The 26447-nt window shown below is 37.7% G+C and overlaps 1 protein-coding gene across 4 annotated transcripts in view; it reads left to right on the top strand.

The window, feature by feature from the left end:
• Positions 1 to 26447, top strand: part of LOC129764343 (muscarinic acetylcholine receptor DM1) — a 278814-nt gene that overhangs the window by 201162 nt on the left and 51205 nt on the right. For all 4 annotated transcript variants that reach the window (XM_055763322.1, XM_055763324.1, XM_055763321.1 and 1 more), the window contains one exon: positions 6989 to 7908. In XM_055763322.1, coding sequence (XP_055619297.1) covers positions 7049 to 7908 — 860 coding nt within the window. In that variant the 5' untranslated portion in view covers positions 6989 to 7048. The remainder of the gene's footprint in view (positions 1 to 6988; positions 7909 to 26447) is intronic.

Raw genomic sequence — 26447 nt, 5'->3', positions numbered from 1 at the left:
TCCCCGTTTCATATCCCTCCTATCCGATCGATAAACTTTTACTTAGTCGCGGCAATACATACACACACTCTTTACAGATACACGGGCCAAAGGTTGTGCAGTCCACTGATGATTCAACAAAAGGTTGACAAAGGTTGTACCGCTCATGACAACTCTACACGAGCTGATGATTGCGCCGGCTAGTGACCATTCTATCCTGGATTCCTCGAGTCGAGAAAGACGCACCACGCTAGATATGGGGTACAGACTAGGGGGGCGTTGCTGATTAATGGTCAGCTGCATCCCAATAGGAAGTATCCCGTGTCGGGCACAGGTACAGATCATTGAAGACAGCAACATCACAATTACGAAAACACTTGTAATACTAACCTCGAGCCAACCGCGAGTAATCGGTTACATATTACTAACATAGTTATAAGGCAAACATTGTCGAAATATTGAACTCCCGGCCCCGTCAGGTTGACGCCATATGAGCCTTAATAAAAATATATATTTTGGATAAAAAAAAAAAGCAATGGCTCTCAGATCAGCATATTTATGTTTTACTACCTCAACGTACTGATCTCAATCCAATTATGAATTCATAGAAATTTGATTGGAGTTCTATAAACCGAACGCGCGATGCATAACAGAACATATAGCTGGGACTTTTGTTTCTAGGGAAGTTCTCTCGGTTACCTTACCGTCGCCGTAGCTATACATTCGCATACTCCCTATGCTGACAACTAGATAACTTGTTTTTAATATTCTTACTACGCCTCAATCCTTGACAACCGTCGAGCACGTATTTCTAGATTATGGAAACAACAAAACTAGGTTTTGAAATCGGTTTACCAACGTCAGGAGGAACCTTACATTGCGTAATGGTACAGATTTTTGGAAGAGAAACTACAATGCAAAAGATTTTTAACCTTTCATTACAAATGAATATATGGCAACACTGATTACGACGGTGTTCAAAATGGCCTTTTTCAAGACTGACAGTTTAGGTTGAATTGCAAAAGTTTAAACACTCTAGTTTAGTTTTTAGTTTTAGTTTCAATTTTTAGTTTCACTTTAGATAGTGATCAACCAACATTATGTGTCAAAGCCGAGAGGTTTTTTTTAGAATTTATAATGGATTGAATTTTTGTTGGGAGAAAGTTTGTGTGAATTAACAATTTTCGAGCTTATTGGGGACTTTCTTCGATCCATCATTCATTTTTACGAATTCGTGCATTGTTTTCGGATTTAAAAAGGCGTCGAAGTGCAGCACGTTTCAAGCCGGATGTAAAGCAGATATTTTATTGCCGTGAGATCTGTGTTCTTCGGTTGAAAACTGAAGGTGCATATTTATTCTGTTGCACACAGCCAATTCGGATCGGACTTTTTGTTGCCGCTTTGAGATAGATGAGGCATAGTACAGTTTCTTTGGAATCGAAATTTGTGAAAGCGTTGTAGGTGTAATTTTGCTGAGAGATACTGACTAATTTATTTTCCGGGTAGCTTACTTCACTCACAAATATAATTATCATTTGAAACATTCGAACAAATGATAATCTATATATATATATATATATATATATATATATATATATATATATATATATATATATATATATATATATATATATATATATATATATATATATATATCTATATATATATATATATATATATAAATGGAATGTACTGAACACTGAACCGATCGACATGAAAACTAATATGTAGGGGCCAAACGAATGAAACACAAATTTCTGCATACCTCGAAAACCAACCAAGCAAATGAAGCCAAATTAGGCATGTGAAGGTTTTAGTCGGATTGACCTTCCACCTATCGGAGGGATCGACACTGTTGCTTGTCATGCAAACATCAGAGGCAAAGACCTCTGTATTGTCAACTTGCATTGGCCTCCGAGAGTTGCGGTTAGCCGCAAGCAACTTGTTGACATGTGCTCACTCCTTCCTGAGCCACGATTGATCTTGGGAGACTTCAATTCTCACGGAACTGTCTGGGGGGAACAGTACGACGACAATCGTTCATTGTTGATATATGACCTTTTTAACAGCTTCAATATGACCGTTTTGAATACTGGGGAAACATCACGTGTACCTAAACATCCTGCTAACCCAAGTGCTCTTGACCTCTCGCTTTGATCGAATTCACTATCATTAAATTGCAAGTAGAATGTAATCCAGGACCCCAACGGTAGTGACCACTTGCCAATCAAAATTTCCATCACCATTGGGTCGAATTCTTCTGAATCTATAAACATGGCATATGACCTCACAAAACGCATTGAATGGAAAAAATATGCAGACGCGATTGCTCTAGCCATCAATTCCAGAGATGGCTTACCTCCATTGGAGGAGTATAGCTTCCTTTCTCGTTTGATTCATGACAGCGCGATTCGCGCTCAAACGAAACCCATCCCAGGTTCCATTATTTGTCGAAGGCCTCCCAATCTATGGTGGGATGGCCAATGTATTTAAAGTTTTTCGGAAACGTGGAACCATTGAAAATTTTTAAACGTATTTAGCCCTTGAAAATCAATTTAAAAACTTGATCAGAGGGAAAAAACGTGCTTATTGGCGAAATTTCGTGGGATGTTTGCCACGAGAAACGTCAATGAAAACAATTATAGAAAGTGGCTCGAAACATGAGAAATCGCTGTTCAACGAATGAAAGCGATGAATATTCACATCGATGGATTTTTAATTTTGCGCGGAGGGTTTGTCCCGATTCCGCTCCCGTGCAAAAAAAAAAATGTTCGAGATATACCACAAGATAGGTGCGATCTTGATTCCGAGTTTTCGATGGTAGAATTCTCTCTTGCTCTCCTTTCATGTAACAATTCTGCTCCGGGATCGGACAGAATTAATTTCAACTTGCTAAAGAACCTCCTTGATGTGGCGAAACATCGCTTGTTGAATTTATTCAATCGGTTTCTGGAGCTCCTCTCAGATACACAATATGGGTTCCGCAGGGGCAAGGGGACGAATGATTGTCTTGCGTTGCTTTATTCAGAAATTCCAATGGCTTACGCCGAAAAAAAAAACAAATGGCTTCAGTATTCTTGGACATAAAGGGGGCCTTTGATTCTGTTTCAATAGAGGTTTTGTCAGACAAATTACACTCTCGGGGTCTGCCACCTCTATTGAATAATATGTTATATAACTTACTTTGTGAGAAACATTTGAATTTTTCTCACGGAGATTCGGCAGTAAGTCGGTTCTCTTACATGGGCCTCCCCCAGGGCTCATGTTTAAGCCCTCTTTTGTACAACTTCTATGCAAGCGACATTGACAATTGTCTTACACAAAATTGCAGCTTAAGACAACTTGCAGATGATGGAGTAGTGTCTGTCATAGGATCAAAAGAATCCGACCTGCAAGAACTCTTACAAGATACTTTGAACAATTTTTCAACCTGGGCCATTGGGCTAGGGATCGAATTCTCCACGGAGAATCAGAGATGGTGTTTTTTTTTCTAGGAAGCATAGACCAGCAAAACCAAAGCTTCAACTTTTGAATGAACCGATCACTCATGCTATGTCATTCAAGTATCTTGGGGTCTTGTTCGACTCCAAATCTTATAATGTTGTATCGAACAACTATTCTCTCGGTGATGGAGTATGGCATTTTCTTTTTTCAATCAGCTGCCAAAAAACACCTCATTAAACTCGAGCGAATTCAGTACCTTTGTCTCCGTATTGCGCTGGGATGTATGCCCTCAATGCATACAATGAGTCTCGAGGTTTTGGCAGGCGTACTCCCACTAAAAGATCGTTTCAATTTATTATCTCTTCGGCTCTTCATCCGGTGTAAGGTCATGAACCCATTGGTGATCGGAAATTTTGAGCAGTTGATCCTTCTTCGTAAATTCCCAACCGTGTTTGTTTTCCTGACTACATCAATTCCTCTGTGCATTTTGATCTGTTCATGAAGGAGAAAATACATGATATTCCAGATTATCTTCTATCGGGGATCGTTACTACGATCTTCAATGCAAAGTGTGGGTGTATCAATTGTGATAGTATGTACTTTACTGATGGGTCCTCTATGAATGAGTCCACAGAATTTGGAGTGTTCAACGTATTTTCACACAGTCTTCAGTATCCTTGCTCAGTAAATATTGCTGAGTTGGCAGCAATATACTGGGCGCTGGACAGCGTCGCTTCACGACCTGTTGAACACTATTACATTGTAACGGATAGTCTTAGCTCTGTCGAAGCTATCCGTTCAGTGAGGCCGGAAAAGCACTCGCCGTACTTCCTTCAGAGAATACGAGAAATTTTGAGTGCTTTATCCAGACGCTTTTATGTCATCACCTTTGTCTGGGTGACTTCACATTGCTCAATTCCAGGTAATGGGAGGGCTGACTCATTAGAAAAGGTAGGTGCAATTAACCCCTTCACGTATAACGTCGAACCTCACTCGTGGCCATTAGACAGTGCCAGAACGTACAACATCGAACCTCACTCGTGGTCTATCGATGTGAAATGGATACATGCTTCAGGCGTGTAATGATGCAGGACTGCTACGATCGTAAGTAAGGTACACACACTCAGCAGAGTATTGAAACGACTCAATGTGCTCGTGTTTGGGCACTGTTGTTGGAAATTAAATCGTACGGCAAGGGGTTAAAGGCGATATTTATCAGCGTCGAATCGCCTTCAATGAATTTTATTATTTAGTCCGCAAAAATACCATCGCTAACTGACAACGCAAGTGGAATGAAGATGATTTGGGCCGGTGGTTTCACTCGATTGTCCCTAAGGTTAGCCTCAAACCGTGGTTCAAAAGTCTGGAATTGAGCCGGGACTTTATTCGCACCTTCTCCCGACTCATGTCCAATCACTGTTCGTTAGATGCACTACTCTTCCGTTTCAATCTTGCCAGCAGCAATCTCTGCGTTTGAGGCCAAGGTTATCACGACATAGAGCACGTTGTTTGGTCGTGCGAGGTGTATCTGGTCGCCAGATAGAATTTAGAAAACTGCCTTCGGGCCCGAGGAAGACAGCCCCATGTGCCGGTGAGAGATGTGTTGGCTCGGTTAGACCTTGATTACATGTCCCATATATATGTTTTCCTTAAAGCTATCGATCTTCGTGTGTGATTGTCCTTATATCCTTATACCCTCCTTTCTTTCCTTTGCGGGTAATTCGTCCCCGTGCTATAAGTAGTAGAATAAGTTGAAACGTAAATACACTATAGATATACGAACAGATTTAAGAATTGAGTGTTCATCAACATTGTTACAATTTCCTTATATAAAGGGTGTGTCACATCAAATTGCATCACGGAAAAACGCTGTAGAAATTTAATTTTTAGGAATTATATCTTCAGCTTTCGCTTATAATCAGATAAGAGTGTATAGATCACGTTGGTCATGCTTCACTGTCAATTTTTCGTAAATTTGGAAAAATGTCGTCGAACGGAAAAGAGCGTCGTGAATTAATCCTGCGCAATCATTTCGAGAATCCGGAGTTGTCACATCGGGACATCGGTAAGATGCTGGGAATCGTCCAATCCACGGTCAGCAGAGTACAAAAACGATACTTCGAGAACCTAACCATCGACCGGAAGGTGAAGAATGGCAAAAATGGATGCTCCGTCAATGAAAAAGATCACAAGCGCGTAGTTAAGCAGTTTAGACGTGATCCGAGAAGTTCGGTCCGGGATGTCGCCAATAAGCTGAATTTGTCAAGTTCATTCGTCCAGCGGACCAAGCAGCGGGAGGGCCTGCGTACATACAAGGTTCAGAAGGCTCCTAACCGCGACGAAAGGCAAAACATGGTGGGGAAGACGCGAGCCCGGAAGCTGTACACCGAAATGCTGACGAAGCCGCATTGCCTGGTAATGGACGACGAAACCTACGTCAAAGCGGACTTTCGTCAGCTGCCGGGCCTGTTGTTCTTCTCCGCAGAGGACAAATTCAGCGTTTCGGAGGAGATTCGCAAGCAGAAACTATCCAAGTTTGCCAAAAAGTACATGGTGTGGCAAGTGATCTGCTTTTGCGGAAAGCGGAGCGCCCCCTTCGTGATGACCGGCACGGTAAACGGGCAGGTTTACCTTAAGGAGTGCCTACAGAAGCGCTTACTACCACTATTGAAGCAGCACGAGGGCCCAACCATCTTCTGACCGGATCTCGCTTCGTGCCACTATTCAAAGGACGTGTTGGAGTGGTACGAAGCCAACGGGGTCACCTTCGTGCCAAAGGAAATGAACCCGCCCAACGCGCCGAAGCTTCGCCCAATAGAAAAATATTGGGCGATTATGAAGCAGGCCCTTCGGAAGAACCCAAAAGTTGTCAAATCGGAGGCGGACTTCAAGAGAAAATGTATTTCTGTTCAAAAAAAAACTACAACCTGACGTTGTACAGAACCTTATGGACGGGGTAAAGAGGAAGGTGCGAGCATACGGGCTTGGGCTCGAAGTATTAATAAAAAGAAAATGTCAAAAGTTGTTTAATAGTTTTTATTTTACTGTCTAAAATTTTCAAAAGGATCGGTCTACTGGGCGAATTTCTACAGCGTTTTTTCCGTGATGCAATTTGATGTGACACACCCTTTACCATCCTTCTCCTAAAAATATGTCACCCTACTAAACTCAAGTACACCGCGAGTAATCGATTTCCACCTTACTAACCATAGATGTAAGAAAATTGTTTATACATATAGTTTTAAAATTATATTTAAGAAAAAGCCTGTAAAAATAAGCGAATTAATAAAAAAAAGTCCAAAAGTCATTCACCGGAACCGGAATGAAACTCAACATGCATTTGCTCACCAACTATCGTGTTGTAACTATATGGACAGGAATATTACGTTGTCAAGTTCAAATTGGACCTTTCGGAGTATACTGGAAAAACAAAGTTGTATTGTCAAATTTATTACCAATTGCTTTCAATTTCATGGAAGTCTATAGAACCCTTCTTCTAGATTTGAGGCAATGTCAGAGAGTGAATTTTGCACTTAGTAACACACCACTTTTTCTTTCTTTTCAGAACATCCCACCAGCAAGCGTTCACAGCACCAGCAGTTATCAGCAGTCGGCAGTCTGCACGATGGCGCTCTATGAGAAAACCACGGTCGACAGCTTCCTGTCGCGCTATATTCCCGTCACCGGCGTACCGGTTACGGGAACGATGGCGGCCGCGACGGCCACGACGTTTGATGATCTGTTTTTCAACATCACCTCCACGACAGCAAATGCGACGGTGGGAAACGAAACGCGCAACAGCCAAGACGATGAGCCCACCTATTCGCTGCTTCAAGTCATCATTCTGGGCATCATCGCCACCGTGCTGAGTATCCTGACGGTGGCCGGCAACGTGATGGTGATGATTTCGTTCAAGATCGACAAGCAGCTACAAACAATCAGCAACTATTTTTTATTCTCACTCGCAATCGCGGATTTTGCGATCGGGCTGATATCGATGCCGTTGTTCTCGGTGACCACACTGTTGGGCTACTGGCCTCTGGGGCCGCACATATGTGACACCTGGTTGGCGCTGGATTATTTGGCATCGAATGCGTCCGTGCTGAATCTGCTCATTATTAGCTTTGATAGGTACTTTAGCGTTACTAGGCCTCTTACATATCGAGCGAAGCGAACCACGTCCCGGGCGGCCATCATGATAGGAGCCGCCTGGGGCATCAGTTTGCTGCTGTGGCCTCCCTGGATCTACAGCTGGCCCTACATCGAGGGCAAGCGAACGGTGCCGGAGGATCAGTGCTACATTCAGTTCATCGAGACAAATCACTACATCACTTTCGGGACGGCGATTGCGGCCTTTTACGTGCCGGTGACGGTCATGTGCATTCTCTACTATCGGATATGGCGGGAAACGAAGAAACGGCAGAAAGACTTGAAGAATCTGACCGGCGACCGGAAGAAGGATTCCTCCAAGCGGTCCAATTCGAGGTAAGTGCTCCGTGCCGAATCCATCACAAACGAATAAAGAATTCTGAATTCAAACCCACTCCAATGTTGACAACTGTGAATCCCTGGGCTTGCTCCATCGGCATGCAGTTTGTGGATTACTTTTAAGTTATTACCAGCACCAACCTCTGTTTCGTAATTTGCCCACAAGCGCGAAGTGGCAGTTACTGCCATAGAATCGCTCAAATGGCACGAACGTTTGTGCAAGTACCTCTATTACTGGTCGTTCGGTTGGAGAAGCAGTTTGCTATTGAAAATAAATATTCCGAACATAAATACACAGCTCGTCGCTCCGTTCTGTTGGCGTATCTTTGCCCATTCCGAACACGCTGGACAAAGTGGAAAGCATTGCTCTTGTGGGCAACAATGAGGCGTTTATGTCATGGAACGACCTGTGTACACTTACTCAAGTGGGTCATTGTTCCATTCGGCTCGATGAGTGTTATAGTTTTCTCCTCATCTACTGGGCAGCTAGTACTTCTGGAAAATGGGGTTGGACTGTCATGTTGTACAATTATTCAACAGAGGTGAAGAAGGTGAGACAAATCAGAACATCCTACAGAGTGGCAGCAAGTTGTTGGAACCCATAAAAATCGGCTGGATAATGGGGAACAAAAGAGATGGTTTATAGGTATAACTCAAATGATTTATTTTTACGGAAATTTCTGTATCTCCGATGTTTCTTAAGGAATCTCCGATCAGTATTGAACTCGTAATGAATTTTTGTTTTGTTGCACCGCTTCAACCGAATGGTGCATCTCTGAATATTACTCATGATAAGTTGAAGGCTGTGAGATATTTGAAAAGCAACATCTTTATCATTCAGCAAGAACGGATATAATTAATTTCAATTCATTTCTCTCTCCGAATATTCGCTGATTTCATGAATTAATTCGAATGATAAAAAACAGCGCCGTCGAAAATGTAACCATTACACATTGAATTCGATAATGCATCGGCGGTTCGTGGAATCGTCAGTATCATGCCACTCAGCAGAATCCGTTCGCATAATTTAATTAGCGAAGCACATAATCCACTTTCCATAAATCATTCGCGCCGAAACCGAAACCAGTTAATTCGATGCAGCCCCCCTACTCGGCGGTTGATATATGACGTATATCTATTTTTTCCATTATGGCACCCTCATCGCTGTTGATTACATTCGCAATAATACCACTCTGGCATTTTTTGCTATTCGTTGTTATTCGGTGGAAAATGAACCATTCCGCTAAATTCGCCAAATATTACCCGATACAGCATCTGCATGCGTTTGTCATATTATTTGCATCCAAACGACGGTGCACTTAGTTTGGAAACGCCCATACTCGGGAGCCCCCCTGATGGGATCCCCCATATCGGCCCAAACAAACCGACAATCTCGTTCTCGGGTTTATGTTGAATAAACGTTGTTTGCATCTCATTGTAAAATTTATGCTGCTCGCGAACATGAATTGCAGATGAGCCGAATAGATCATGCGACACACACACATAATACGAATATACATGGTTGTGCACCATCAAGCCACGCTGATAATTAGACAAATTTAATTAAATTTGACACTGCACTGTTCGGAGACAATAATTTATTGAGGGGGAAATTGTTTGCGCGTGGTCTACTGAAATACGGTCCCTCTGGTGGCATTGTTTGACAATGTAGGGCAGGGGTTCTCAAACTGTTTTGGGCGATTGACCCGTTTTCCAGATTTATGTCATACCTTAGATCCCCATAGCCAAATTTCTTTGAAAATCCTATCCTTAATTTTTTGACGTAGAACTACGTCTTTCAGGAGCGTCGAGCGGGAGAGGATTGTTTCTTTGTCGGGTGAAATAGGAGTAGGGAATAGAGTTTCTTTCCACAAGGGCCTTTCTCAGGGCCAGAGGCGGAAACCAAAAATAGAATAGAATGAAAACACAGGGTATGGAAGAGTATCCAGAATTTTGTAATAAAGATATACACTGCATTTATTTCGATAAACATATATTTCATGAAAGTATGCTTTCAAATTCCAGCAGGATAACCTTACTGTTGCATGTTGTGGGGTTCGATCACATCTCAAGCGGAATATAAGAGCAAATGGGTTTATAGTTTGTGATTGCTATCTGAGTGGGAAGGAGAAAGTCTGATGTGAGTTGAACCAAATAAACGAGAAGTACTGATAGCTTTCGACTCTAAGCGACTCTTTCGAGTCTACTGAAGTAATAAAAAAATAAATAGCTAATAAGTAAGATACTACGAAAATTTCGATGCTATCTAAAATAATATCCGAAGTGATAAACAAGTGGATTGAATAATATAATTCCGTAGTTCTACATCGAAAACTGCGGTCGTGTCCTAGATACAACCCATTACAATTTTTTTCTTACTTGACATTAGAAACTCATTTTTTCATTTTTTTTTCTTTATTCAGTTTTTAGAAACTTGACATTATTTTCTCACGGAGGCGATCTGGCGTAGCGGTAACATCCGCACCTCTCACGCAAAATGTCACGAGTTCAATTCACACTCCCGACATTTTTCAAAAAAAAAAGGTAAGGTGACAAACCAGCCAGAAGTGTTGAAAGTCACTATAATACAGAAAATGAATCATTTTCTCATCATATTCAACAAAATAAATAGAGATAAAATTTAGTAAATACCAAGTGTAATAAATAAGTATTAATACAAATTACTCACAAACTATAAAAAACATTCAAATCGCAAACCAATCTATCCACAACTACCAATATATCAAAATACGGTTCAATATTGGTTAGTTAAAGCCTTAAATCTCCGCATACGTTGATTTTCAAACGGTTCCTTCGGTTTCGCGTTGTTTATAACCATAATGAAGCCTTTGAAAAAGGGCTCCAAAGGCAAACAAAATATGATGATGGAAAAACGAGAAGATATTTTTCAGCAATGTCTCACATCGCAGGATACTGTTTTTCAATGTTTCGTTATAACTAGAACATATGACATCCTGGGTTGTGCTTCTGCCTCATCTGAAAATTTTAAGATCTAAAAACATTTTAGTAAATCCTTGTGTAATGTGTCCAGGTGAGTGACATATGATAATATGACATGGTCTTGAAGCTTTTGTGATAATTTGGACAAATGCGGAAACTGTGAATATTCTCTTCTGCTTAAATTTAGTTTTGAAAGTTTCGTCAGAAGAGGCCGATGCCGATGTTATTGATATTGTTTCAATTAAAGGGGCTCTTGGTGGTCAGCGAACTCCAGCGTGTAGAAGTAACCGAGTAGATTTCGTCGTTTTCCTCATATAGTTGAGTAAATAATCGAGTGTTCAAAGAATTGCTCCGAAGGTTTTTGATAGCACTCATAACATATAGTAGAGACTGATGCGATTCTGATTGTGTAAATTCTTTTTCATACACTTTATTTTAGCTCACTTCATTTAGTTATGTGAATAGCTTGTAATCTCTTGAATTAAATTAGATGTTGAGTACATTATCATTCAAGCTTCAACGTATTTCAGAACACATTTGAACTTGCAACCTAAGGGCAAGATTGTTATACAGTAACATATCAGGAGTATGTTTGGACATAAATTTGATGATGACTTCCTTCGTGTTAAATCGTGTATATGTTCAAAATACAGAGAAAAATGTTAAACATACGTGAAGGACTCGTACGCTCAAACACATTATTTTGCACGAACCTATTCAGGTTTTTTTACTTGCCGAATTTTCTATTTTGTACTTTTTGTACTTTTTTATTTTCATCTTGTGCATACTCATCGTCTTGTTAAGTTTTTAAAATGTTTGTCAATAATAGTTTCTATTAAGATATTAGTCATTCTCAGGGTTGCTACGTATAGAGTAGTGCGGGGCAAAGGTGCGCAACTAACAGTTGTCGTCCAATAACTCTTGAAATAAATGCAAATAAAATTCAGTTCACTTACCAAATTGTAACTATATATATATATATATATATATATATATATATATATATATATATATATATATATATATATATATATATATATATATATATATATATATATATATATATATATAGTCTTCGGAACGTAGTACAAGAATTTCTCGAGTTTTGTTTGTAGTTAGGCAAAAACCTTTTTTAATACAAAATGGCAAATGCGTACTTTTGCCCCATAGTGGGAGCAAAGGTGCGCACCGTACGGGGCAAAAGTGCGCACTTATTGAATTGTACTTCTGAGGCAACTTGTATCAAAAATAAATGCTTTATCATTACCAGCGGGAGAAGCAACACTACTAGAGTGTGTAGGCACCATCCAGTGGGGAGGAGGTGGGTGTTGTATAATGTTTTATGGGTGGAGATGGGTCGGTGTTATGGTCGAACATACCAGATGGAAATTTTTGGGAGGTTGGAGACTAACAATCTTGAGTGAAATCGTGATGAACGGATACCAAATCATTTTTAACCATATAGATCATGTTTATAAATACATAATTATCTTCACTTGATTTATTTGAAACTAATTGTTGAAAAAAAAAAGTTATTTGAAGTTCATTGTTGAAAACCATTATCGAATTGCATGATGAAAATAAAAACATTTTTCATTTGAAATTCATTTTGAATTAATTTTAAGCAATTGTTTATTTTTCTTCCTCTTCTCGGAATCGGTTCTGAGGATTCCGACGCTTCGCCTTGGAGCGCTGTTGCTTCGTTGTGCTGTTGTGGCGAAGAGACAGACGATGGTTCCTCATTAAGCTAGAATCCTAATCTCTTCCTGCCAGTTTTGCAACTTGGTTGAATTCATGCTGGAGGTTGTTGGCTTCCGCAAAATCAAACGCTAGATGACGTAAATCTTTGAGAGTCATGCCATAGAAAGTTCTGTCCAGTGCTCTGCAGTGGTCTGCCAGATCATCAGACTGCTCACTCGTAAGTACTTGTCTGAACCGCCCTAGGTGCTCGCTGGCATTTCTGGAGTGCATTTCTTCAGTTTTCGTCTTATGGGTCCCGTTATAAATTAGGTTGAAAACATTTTATAATTTTTTTTCAGAGCAAAACTCTGTGCGAACTTTTGCCCTTCAGGCACTGCGCACCGTTGCCCCATTGTTGAACTATTCGGATTTTTTTTTAAAAAGCCCTTGATCTTTTTCACAAAAACGAATACACACTATCAGTGTAGTTTCGAACTTTCCAGTTATTTTAGGTAAGTTAATCATCATCTCCAAAACTGAAAAAAATAGAACAAAACATCGCAAAACTTTTTTTACCTCATATCTTTTTGCCACTTTTATGAAATATATCTTGTTTATATGTTTGGGCTGCTGGTGTAATATTGTATCAAACGAATACACTGTAGTAGAAATTTGAAGTTCGTTTGCTTCAAGAAGGCCAATGCGCACTTTTGCCCCGTGTGCACCTTTGTCCCGCACTACTCTATAGAATATTCTGTATTTTACAGATTTTCGCCATATTTCAGATACAGAATCAGTATATACAGATTTACAAATTTACTGCAAAGATACTGAATTGAAAGTTATTTTTGAATTCAAATTTAAATGTGAAATAAATTACAGTTCATTTTCCCTGCCTACCTTCTTACTAATAAACTTTAACCGTTTACTTATTTTTTACCTGATTTTTTTTTACTTGATTTAAAAAATTTTGTACCATATATAACGTCACCTCACTTCTCCATTACTGCTAAGGATGTTTTTGGGACACTGTTGGCTTCCACAATGATGGACTCTATTTTGAAAATAAAGAACTATGTATCGGCTCAAGGAGGAGCGTCAAGCAATGTTGCCACATTGAAATCAGTATTTCCGTGCAAAAAAATCTTTTTTATCTGTAGTGAAAATAGCAAATCTGTATTGGAATCTATATAACGGATTTTGTACCTGATAAGACTTTTACATTAGATTTACGTACAAAGTAAAAAATAGCATACTTGTAGTAAAGATTATATATCCTGCTTATCCATATTTCAAAGTTCGTGATCATTGGCACAGCTTGTCAATTTTTTTTAATGAGACTATTTTTCAATTTTCAGGTCTATGCAAAAAGTTTACTGTGCAATTCGTACAGAGGTCCAATTTGATAAAAAATGCGAAATATCTTATATTGAGAGTTTTAGATACATAGAAAATTATGCCATGAAAGCAATGAAAACATTTTAAAATGTATTTTTAGGGAAAACCGCCGGAAACAGTTTATGTATTCATTCAATTCTCACTTTGCTCGTGGTGTTTCGACATCTTGTAGGATTTGGCCACGATGTCGTTTGACAACAGTATTGAAGCACTTCCCCCTCGGATTTTAACAAATAAATACGATTTGATAGTTGCGTTCATGGTTTCTGTAGCGAGACGGTTCCAAACTTTTATTTTATTCGCATTATTTGAGAAAAAATACGATTTCTATCACCAATATATTTGACACATTTGACAGTGGCAAAAATAGTTCATTTCCGTACTGTTCGAATTGTCTGATTGTTAATTGTTGTTGCGTAAACTGATCAAATATTTTAAAATTAGTTTGGTTTGTTACTAAATCTGTATAAAATCAGCATGGATATCCAATAATCTGTAATCTGTATATACAGATTATTGGTCAAAAAACATGCTGAAAATCTGTATAATTACAGAAAAATCTGTATATGGAGCAATACTGGCGTCAAGGATGAAATTGACGGAAAAATTAAGAAAACCATGTGTAAACATCATACAATTTATTATGAGAAAACTTATTTTATGATTTTTGTTGTTGTGTTGATACGACTTAAGCAAACCATAAATACAGCCATTCCATGCCAAACCGATATAGTGGTTTTCGGATTTTCGTCAAAAGTGGTAGTTTTGTTCTTTATCGCCAATTATTAGACTAGTATTTTTTTATTTTTTTGTTAGGGTGATCATTTCCATTTTAGGGTGATCCAAAAATAATTTTTTTCGAATTTTTGCCAAAAATGACCACTGGACCAATTCAGATGTTCGACATATTAAATTAAAGCCAATTAACTGGTCTTTTGTGGAAAAATACTACAGTTGCAGAACATTTCAATTATGTTTTCGTAATTATTGATTGTAATAGTTTTTTATAGTTTTCATGGTCTCGGGACCAAAGGCGCTATATTTTTTTATATTTTTTCTGGAAAGCTGAGGATTTTTCAAAACAACATATCTCGAATTCAGGGAAGCGTTTTTTTTCGTTTTTGAGTTATGATTTTTCAAAGTTAACCAATGGTCCAAAAATTATTTTTCCCTATTTTCCCAAAAATTACTTTTTTCAAAAATTTATAACTTTTGAACTACTGAACCGATTCAGATGATCGACGTATCAAATTAAAGTCTGCTATTAATTGGATTATAGTCACATACATCCAGTCCAGTCACATAGAAATATTGAATGAAAACCGAAAACATGTTAACTTTGAAAATCATAACTTAAAAAGGAAAAATAACACCTCTCTGGTATTTGGATATATTATGTGAAGAAACTCTGCTATCAGGAAAAAAAAATATAAAAAAATATTGCGTCCGTGGTCCCGAAACGATGTAAGCTATAAAAAACAATAATTACAAAAACAAAATCCTTTTTTTTATTCAGAGTGTATTATTTTTCAAAATACGACTAGCTCATTGGCTTTAATTTGATATATCGATCATCTGAACCGGTGTAGTACTTCAAAAGTTATGAATTTTTGAAAAAAGTCATTTTTGGAAAAAGTTAATTTTTCAGAAAACCTTAAAATGGAAATGGTTATCCTAATGAAAAAAATGAAAAAATACGGGTCTATTGTTTTGCAATAAGGAACAAAACTACCAATTTTCACGAAAATCTGAGAACCACTATATCGGTTTAGCATGGAATGGCTAAATAAGAACAATAAATTCGAAATGAAAATAAAGCTTTCTTTCCATTTTTCCCGTTAGTTTTTTGATACATTTTTTTTTGCTGAAAATACAGATACACAGATTTTTTTTCAGAAAATTTTACAGGATCAAATGTGGCAACCCTGGTCATTGTTATAACAGGATGGTTCACGTAACTTAAATATTTGAAATAAGAACATTCAGATCCCGTCGACCCCCAAAGTCAATTTTCGTTTCTGTCGACCCCGGAGAAACCGAAATCGACCCCTATGGGAAACCCTGATGTAGGGGTACTGGTGGTAAAGTGGAAAAGAATATGATCATTTCCTGCATCTACACAACGCTACAATCTCCGTTTTTTCGAAGAACACTGTAGCTTACATAATTATTGTCCAAGATATTAAACGGTTATATAATAACGGTTATCTATATAAATAAAAATGGATGATCAAATGTGTTGCTAAGCGCAAAACCCGAAGAAGGAATGGTCCGATTTGAGTCATCTTTATTTTGATGTATTTGTTTTGGCTCATAGATCAATATAGCGGATAGAAAAATCGGAAAATTTTCGGAAAACTCTGAAGGAAGTTCGGAAAATTCGGTAAATTGAATACCCATATGTTCGAAAATTACATCATGATAAGCGTTGTTAGTCCATTCGATGTTTGCGCTAACGAAATCGATCTTTGTTTGAAGGTGGAAATGGATTCTCAGGCGGAGTAACGCATTCTACCTACCGCTACCGCTATCTACCGCTCCGAATCATATTTCGGACAACGTCATATTTCGGACACTTTGTTCTAATATTTTGAAATGCTTAATGCACTGATGATATAACTATAAAATTAATATCACAATTGTTTCTTTAGAGTAATCCCTTGGTTTCACTATCATTTCATATGATCATATGACACTACATTCGAATTATAACATAATCGGCAAAAATCTGACAACACTACTCATTATCGTTTGTGTCTGACGTTTGCTTAGTGTGAGCATGTAGAATTTGGCCCTTCATCAATATTTAAATTTCTCTCGTGTTTCATCAGTTCTCATCATCGTTATCAGGTTACTGATTGCTTGGTAAGTGTTTCGCAGTTGACTATAAAAGATAATGAAGTGTAATGTAATTTTCGTTCAAAAAAATTACAAAATAAAGTGTCCGAAATTTGAATTCAATCTGTCCGAAATTTGATTTTTTTTTATGAATAGTTTCCGGAGTTTGATTCTTGGCCTACTTTGCAGACCTCGAGAAAACGTATTTTTCAGATGGATTAAAGGAGTTGGAGCATCGCTGGGTCAAGTGTATCGAGCTAAAAGGAGACTATATTGAGAAATAAACCACCACTTTTCCATTTTTTTTTTAATATAGGCTAAGTATTTATTGGACTGCCCTCGTATATACTAGGGTGGCAATGGATGTGTGCAAAAAATTTCATCATCGAATTTAAAAAACCGACCATGTAAATTTTGTTTATTGGCCCCAAAAAATTATCTGTGTAATGTTTTAGCTCAATCGGACATGATTTAGGGGTGCCTCAAAGTTTTGATTTTTTTTATCCTTGAAAATCTTACAAGGGGGTTTTGTGCATTTTTAAGTCATTTGGCATTGAAAACATTTTTTCGGGTTTCCTAATTTTATGTATACAATCCCCCCCCCCCCTTGAGAGATTTTCGAGGGTCAAAAATCTAAACTTTGAGCGTTTTGAGGCACTCCTAAATCATGCCCGATTGGGCTGAAATTTTGCACAGGTCATTTTTTTGGGTCAATAAACAAAATTTACATGGTCGGTTTTTTAAATTTGACATGGCCATTTTATCTGCCACCCTAGTATATACCTTATTAAGTATTATAATTCAAAAACATACCCTCGTTTCACAAACATTGTTCATTAAAGTCTCATGATATATTGATGGTTCAGGTGGATTTATTTCGTTGCGTGTCACTGCAAGTATTTAAGGAAACATACATAATATACATAATACATAATCGTATTGAACCATTTCGACTGGGAACAAACCATTCGAGAGAGAAAACAATTTTGTTATAAAACTGTGAACCAAACAAGTGTATCTAATAGCACAATCCGTTTAATGACATAGAAATTCCGCCACCAGAAGCTTTCGAATGATCCATAGAAAGAAAGTGGGAAATAAAATGACATAAAGTTGTACAGCATAAGAGCCATCATCAAATTTCACCAGTCTAACCACAACATACCCAACTTCTTGTTTTATTATGGTTACGGCTTGTGCCTGGGAAGTACGCCCAATTAAAAGGACTCTTTGCCATTTCCTTCTTCTTGGAAGAAGAAGGCACCGAGGCTGCTGCCCGCAACCCACCCATCTGCGATGTATGTTGTGGTTGAGACTTCCATATTGGTGAAGTGCACAAAAACGAAAAACTACCTTTTTATTCCGAACGATTCCCCCGATACAACGTAAAACAATTTCCAAGTACAGCTGCCAAAAACATGAACAAAACCAGCGTTTTCTTTTCGACATTAGCATCACCGCAGCCGTAATCTCTTCTAGTTGGGCTTGTGCTGGTTAGGAATATTTGCTCTCGTTTGCGTTTGCCTTTTTCATTGTATAAAATGTCTTATTTTACCACCCCTGGAAAATGATGGTGGCATATGTAAATAGCGATGCAGGCGGAATTCATCCCACCCACACTAGCCTCCGATCGTGGGTTTGTTGTCGAAATAACGTCAACCGTCTTCCATAGTAGCATTGTTATTCGTTTCACAATTCCCCGCCCACTCCTTCTCGACCCAACAGGACCGGTGCCGATGTGATGAAAAACGGAGATTTTCCTGTTTGGGTAAGCGCTTCTATCCATGCGAGCCAGCATCTATGGCCATCCCGGCAGTCGATCTCTGTGGTGACATGTATGCATACATATTTATCTTGTCATTCCGTCACATATTGCATTTTCCTGGGGATCTTCGTCGATGGAACCGAACAATTCCGCCTTTGAAAACTACTGATTGGAGCCATTCAGATGTTTTTTGTGGGGAAAGATTGAACTTTTCTCACAACTTGCACCCACATTCGCGAATAAAGACGGACGTGTTACCATACTTTCCGAATGGCTGCACGTGCAGAATTTACATCGATTTCTCATACATCAAACCGAACTCAGCAGCAGTCTAATTTGTGTCCCGTTTAGTATACTCGCCGTGTACAACAAGATTTCGTTTAGCATATTGCAAACATTTCCCGCCACCGAAGGAATGTGTATATGCTCATGGAAACAGTTATAACACCATCAGCAGCAGCAGCAGTGGCAAGAAAATATTCAACCAGAACTACAATAAATTACGGTCTCCTTCAAAGAGCTTTATGCGCACCAAGTTTGCAATGCGATGTCCTGACCAGAGACCGAGCTGCGCTCGGTTGGGTGCAGTAAAATTTCCTTCCTTGTTCCGTAAGTACATGTTATTCTCTTCTTCTCAGGAGAAATTCATTTTTCTTATTTTTTATTATCGCGCTCCTGCACTTTTGACACCTACACCACCTCCTCCACTATCCGCAGCAGCAGTGAAAAGCTAAAACAACGGAAAATGTAAGTCAGGATGTTACAGACTGAAATTGTTTGCGAACCCATTGTTGCTGGAGTAGCGATAACCATTGTGTCCATATTATGCTGTGGTGGTTGAGGGGACTTCGGCAAACCAACATTGATAGGTGTTCAGATGGGTGGATGGGGTGGACGTTTGATGGGAAAACTTTCGTCGATTGATGTGGAAACATTCGTTCGCTAGCGATCTGTTCTGGCAGTTTTCCGCAGTTTTTTGAAGTCATCGATAGTGTGCAGTGAGTGTGAGAGAACAAGAAGTGGGTACATGTTTTTGACTAAGGATTACGTCTTGGAATTCTGTATAGGGGGTCACATTATGAAGAATGTAACGAAAAATTAAAGGATTTCAAATCCATATTACGCAAAATTACGTTATTGTAATATATGTTATACCACACTGCGTTTCACAACTGTAGAATTACTACATTATCCGGAGTTTCCAGAGATATGTAAGAAGTCGGTTGAATTGAAGTATATAGTATAGGATATAATAACTATCTTCATTTATAAGATTGGACATTCGAACTGTATTGTTGTGTCCAGGAGCGAAACATTCAAAAAACTAAAATATAAGTGTTTCATAACTATGGAAAAACTCTCACTTCTTTACAAAATTAACGTCAATTTCACATGAATAACAATAAGTTTCTTATTCGCAGGTCATCTCTAGTTCTCAATCAGTTCAAATAACCCACTCGGGGTGGTTTCGACTAAGGTGTTAAGCCCTCCAAATCACTCATACTGCTTGTAAACTGCATTTATTATTCGTATGATCACTCCTCATTAGTTCTTGATATGGTTTTGATCTGGTGAACAAGCTGACCAGCCCAGAATCTGAAGCCCCTATTTATTAAACCATGCCATGACCTTCGGGATTTCATGAATTGATGCCAATTTACACAATTATAACGGTGTTTTTTTTATGTAAAAACAAAGGTAAATGAATCTGATGTACTGGAAATCATTTCAGCGGGAACTTCTTACACAAACTAGCGACGTGGAACACAACACAAAATAGCAGACTAAATGGTGGAAAAGCACGTTACACATTCATTTTCTATGGATTGGCAGAAAACAACATTTGCTACGGAAAACCTAACTGAACAAAGAACCCCGCAGTTTGGATGGCCACACATTAAATATGCTTAAAAATCTATTTTGTGTACAGATATATTTCTATTCATTACAAGCTGACCCGGCTAACTTCGTCCCGCCGTCCCGCTCGAAATTTATTTTTCGTTATCACATTCACGTTTTCTTACTAAGTGCACGTTCATGGGTCTTACCGCAGAACTGTTCACTGATTGACTTTTCTGAATTTTCTCAAATTTTCCCATTTTCCTTTGGAGTTTTCCGAAAATTTCAATTGTCATGTTCGGTTGGAATATGTTTGGTTGAAATATGTACATTATTTTTACGGGACCCCTCTCCATTCCAGAGGAAGGAGAAGTGTCATACCATCCTAGAAACATTTCTCGTACCCAAAAACCCTCAAATCCCAAATTTGGCTCCATATGCTTGATTAGTTCTCGAGTTATACAGAAGTTTGTGTTTCATTTGTGTGACATTAGAGAGCAGGTAGATGTGTCGAACCACCATAGAAACATGTATTGCTCTCTAAAACATCCGTATGCCAGATTTGGTTCCATTTTGCTTGGTGTAGAAATTTGTGTTTCATTTGTATGGCAGCCTCCCCTTAGAGAGGGGGTGAGGAGTGTCTATTCACCATAGAAACGTTTGTTGCCCCCTTAAACGTCCACATGCCAAATTTGGTTTCGTGTGCTTGATTAGTTCTCGAATAATGCAGAACTTTGTGTTTCATTTGTCTCGACTTTCTATCTTTCCTTCAATATTTTCCTTTCTTGTTTCGATTGCTCGTTTTCTTCCATTTCTTAAAATTATTCGAACCTATTCAACTTTCTTGGTAAATTTTCATTAACCCTTTCCCGTACAACATCAAGTCTCACTCGTGGTGTACTTGCATAACATAGGGCGCTAGGACGCTCGGCGGAGTTGTGAAATCACTTGATGTGTGACGTATTAACCCTTTAACGGGTACTGGCAACTGTATTGTTACCAACCAAAAATATTCTATTCGCTGCACTTGGAATATTATTTCAATATTTTACTTAGCCAAAATCTACTAAAGATATCTGGCAATACTCCAATTTATTTGGGCTGCTGAAAATGTACGATATTAATTTGGAAGTCATTTTTATGTATCAAAACCACGATTTTAGAGCGCCGGCAGAAAATTCTGTTTAAATTCGTTGAAAATGCAACAAGTTGAATAGTTTTTCACTGTAAACGTACTATTTAGGATCTACTGAGTAAGGACATGTAGTTTTCTCATTTAAATAAATGACGAATTTCATGCCAACTCGACTGGCCGTTGGCAGCACCATCTCAATTTACATGCACTGCTATCTTTTCTCTATTTAGAAATATGTCAAGAACATGTTAAACGTGAGAATTTACACACAAAAATGTTTCGAGCAAAACATTATTTTTTGCAGGAGTCTTCTTTAATGACTTATTTCCCAAAAACTATAACAGATAGAAAGTTGATGTCTTCGACAAAAGTTTATATTCTAACAAGATCCTAAACTTTGTCGAATACAGTATATCGCTATCTTGACTTCAAACAAGATTAGAATAAGTTGTATTTTTTCCAAAGAAAACATGAAAAAGTTGTTGTTCGAAAAACTTTTTCCATGTAAAAGTGCCAATCTTCCGATGTATGGACGACTTGTTGGAAATTGTAAGGGCTATTCATATATATATATATATATTTTTGGGAATTACAAAAAAATACGTTTTTGAGAAAAATGCATTTTAATTTTTAAAATAACTTTTTTGTTAGTGAAATTTTTTTCCAAAAAATTTTTGGGGTTTTTTTGTGAAAATTTAAACAATTTTCTACATTTCATCCTTCGACAAGAATTTTGTAGGTATCATAGTTTTTAAATTATAAATTTTTGTAAAAAATTAAGAAAAAAAATTGGGCTTTTTCCAAAAAGTAGTCTAATTCTTTTTCGAATATTTGAAGTATGCAAAGTTGCTTAAATATCCCATGTCTTTACACTCACAACGTTTCACTACTATCTGAGATAGTGCTGCCAACTCCTGAGACGAGTTGGGATGAAATTCGTCAAATGGTGTATTTGATGAAAAATTGAAATTTTAATTTTTTCCTTTGGAACTCTATATAAAAAAACAAGTTTTTTCGTTACACTAGAAATATCGTAAATCGTTGAAATAGTCGGTATCACTGCACTAGAAATATTGTATTGATTTTTGCATAACTAAAGGCGCAAAAAAGTGAAATGTTTTTGCCACCAATTTTTTCAACTATTTCAATAGTTCATTTTTTTTCACATGTAAATATGTTTTATTCCTCATGTAAGGATTATGTTCTCGGAAGTTGGAGTCGATTCGTTGCCTAGTTTCCACGGCTCCTTGAATGGTTTTATAATACGGGAAGGGGTTTAACTCTTTAACGGACCGTGGAAACTAGGAATAACACATATTTACCTTTGAAAAATTTTTATTATTGAAACAGTTAAAAAAATAGTTGCCATTGCCCGTTAACCCCAATAACACTGCCTTGTAAATTTACTTTATTACGCCTTTGGTTATGCAAAAGTCAAAACAATATTTCTAGTGCAGCAAAAAAACCTGTTATTTTTATATAGAGTTTTCAAGAAAAAAAATTTTTTTTTATCAAATACACCATTTATTTCATTGAAAAAATTGCATGATCTTACACAGTAGATCCTAAATAGTACGTTTATAGTGAAAAACTTTTCAACTTGTTGCATTTTCAACGAATTTGAACAAAATGTTCTGCCCGTGCTCTTAAATCGTGGTTTTGTTACATAAAAATGACTCCCAAATTAATATCGTACATTTTCAGCGGCCCAAAAAAAATTGGAGTATTGCCAGATACCTTTAAAAGGTTCTGACTAAGTAAAATATTGAAATTATATTCCAAGTGCAGCGAAAAGAATTTTTTTTGTTACATAGTTGCCAGTACCCGGTAAAGGGTTAAGGCCGTTTCCAATTCGCTCACCTATCCCAATTTTGCTGCGACGACAGAGAACACGATAACCACTCCGACAAACAAGCACAACATAAATCTATTTGTTTCGGTTGGTGTCACAACTAATAACTAAACATTTAACGATTTGACGGCCATGGTGTTTGGCCAAAAAGTTCTTAAAAACCTGGAGGTTGATTCTGGTTGGTTCTTATACTAGATGGTGCCAGGAACCCATCTAGCATAAAATTTCATCCCCATCTGCCATATAAGGGTAAAAACTTCCCCAACTCAAGGTAAACGAGTAAAATATCTATAAAAATCATTATAAAACAATTTATTTTTCTCGAAATTAAGTTTTTTATATCATTATTTCGAACTCGTAAAATGTCTTCTATTAAAACAATCCAGACATAAAAACATTTCGAAGCATTTCGGGTAGTGATAAATGATAGAATAATACAAGCAGTGATGCCTATCTATGATATTGAAGTGACCTACTATATATTGAGGCCAGTAGAAAATGGAAAACACATTAGTTTTAACGTAAAACTTGTATTGTAGCGCACACGTTTTAAACTTTGGAAAACTTCGCGTGTGCAGTGCAGCACTCATGGCCCCAGCGGAATAATTTTTGAGTGCAGTACGGCACTCATGGCCGTCTAAGTGTTAAGGTAGCTTGCTATACCTGGACAATTAAGCCTAACACTTGTTTCCGCCCAAATAAATAAATCAATGAATTTATAAATAAGCAATGTACTGAACAAACAAGCAATTTCAAATAATCTTATAATGCATAAATAAATAAGGAATAAATAAATAAAAAAATAAATCAACAAATAAATAGCAATTTTTATTTTCCTAATACTAAGTAAACACCAACCTGCGGGTCTGCGATTAACTGTTTTATTTGGTTCCTTCCAAAAAACTAGACTCAAACGTTTTCTCTACGACAGTTAATCACAGACTCCCAATACTATTTTTTTATTTGTGACTTGAAAAATTAAATTAAGTCTTCGTGTTTGTCACGTGTGGACACGTACTGTAGATTTCTCAAGTGACAAAATAGACAAATATTTTACTTTTTTTTGATAATCCAACGGTTTACCTTTCCACCAAATTTCACATTGTAACCAAACGATTGGTTACAATCCCTAGAACCAGGGTTGCCACATTCAATTCTGTAAAATTTTCTGAAAAAACAGAAAGTGGGTTATATCTATGGTATAACCGCAAGGGTGACGTAGGACTATCGTTGATTTAGAGATCATTTGTTTGAAGTTGAATCTGAATTCATTCTGAATGAATTAATATTTGGGGGACTTCGAAAACGAGAGCGTTACGTTGGAGGCACAAGGTTTTATGCATCCAATATTGGATACGGAAATATCCTACTACTGATGGGGAAGAATAATCTTCAGAAGCTATCCTGTTAATTGCGATTGATTGAAAAATCACAAAACCAAATGTATTTAATCACGGTGTTACATGGATAGAAAACATTCAAATAAACTCTTTCACATGAATGTAATTTTAAATTCCCAGAGGAACTGGCAGGTTATTTTCAGTAACGATTAGATATTTCCACATTTTCCTCGATACTGGAAGCCCATCAGTGGTTAATGCTAACTCGATAACTATCTGTTAATAGCACTTGATTGAAACATATTTGGTCACAGTGTTACATGGATAGAAAACATTCAAATAAACTCTTTCACACGAATGTATTTTTTAATTCCCAGAGGAACTGGCAGATTATTTTCCGGATCTTTCTCGATGCTGAATGGCATCCAAACGGAAAGAATTCCGCGCGTGTATGTGTGTGTGTGTGTGTGTGTGTTGTAGCGGCTGCTTCGAGATCTTCCCGGGGAACCGTTTGTGGCATCACTCTCCTCCTGATGGATTCCCTTCTGGCCTAAGGTGCACAAACAGGTTCTTGGTGACACCGTTCATCCACGCTTTCATGATAAACGAAGAGCTTCACCACAACAGCGACAACATGCTCCAATCGCTGTTCAATTCGAACTGAGTGGATTTGCGAGCGGCGCTCGCTTATATACCGATTGGTGATTTCAATAGCCTGTTTTGAAAGCAATTTTAAGACTATTGAAACAAGTTTTTGGATCAGAAAGTAACAAGTATAGAACGCGTAGACATTTTATCTTTCGAATGATGTGTTTATCATACCATTTCGTTCAGTTGTTTAGGAGCTATTAACGCTCAAAATCTCGGTCTCCGGCGTAACGCTTTCGTTTTCGAAACTTTGATTTTACACCCCGGTATAGAAATGAAAGACGTAGTCCTACGTCAAAATATGTATAACTGCATTTTTTGCGAAAAAAATTGTATCGAAAAATTAAGGGAAAAATGGAAAAAATAGGTTTATTTTCATTTTGTTTTTATTTCTCTTATTTATTGGTTGAACAAGTTGTATCAATACAACAAAAGGATTCGTAAAAAGGATTTCTTATGATCCTGAGATTTATTTGATGTTCATACATGGTTTTTTTGAACTTTGTCTTCGAAATTTTCGTCCATTTCATCCATGAAGCTCCTCCTTGAGCCGATACATAGTTCTTCGCTTTCAAAATAGAGTCTATCATTTTAGGTGCCAACCGATTTCCGGACTTTGTTTCGTCGCATTGAAAACTGTTTCACGAATTTCACGATTTCATTGAAATCTGTTTCAATATAGTTACTTCTATATCCAATCGATCGATTTTAGGGTCCATACAATCCTTTTTTAGCTTGTTCTGTGTCTATACCAACGCAAACATCCTCAGGCTTCTTCAGAACGTCTTCAAAATCTTTCAAATTAAGCTCAGCATCAGCGAATGACGCACGTAGCTTTCCAATATAAGTTACCCAACATTATCAACAATAACATTCTTGTCTCATTAAAGTATGTAAAACTGATAAATTTCTGATTAAAAAGTGCAATTTCCGTTATTGATCAGCAAAGCAAATTTTAGGAACAACATAATCGGTTTAGTCATAAGATCGTTTAAATGAGTCAATATACGATTTGCCGATTGACTATGGTCATCAGGGTGACAGCGAAAATGGTTATGTCAAATTTCAAAAAATGTGTAC

This window comes from Toxorhynchites rutilus, chromosome 2 (genome assembly GCF_029784135.1).
Source record: "Toxorhynchites rutilus septentrionalis strain SRP chromosome 2, ASM2978413v1, whole genome shotgun sequence".
Lineage (NCBI taxonomy): Eukaryota > Metazoa > Arthropoda > Insecta > Diptera > Culicidae > Toxorhynchites > Toxorhynchites rutilus.
Note: the sequence above shows the minus strand (reverse complement) of the source record. Positions and strands in the feature narration are given on the sequence as shown.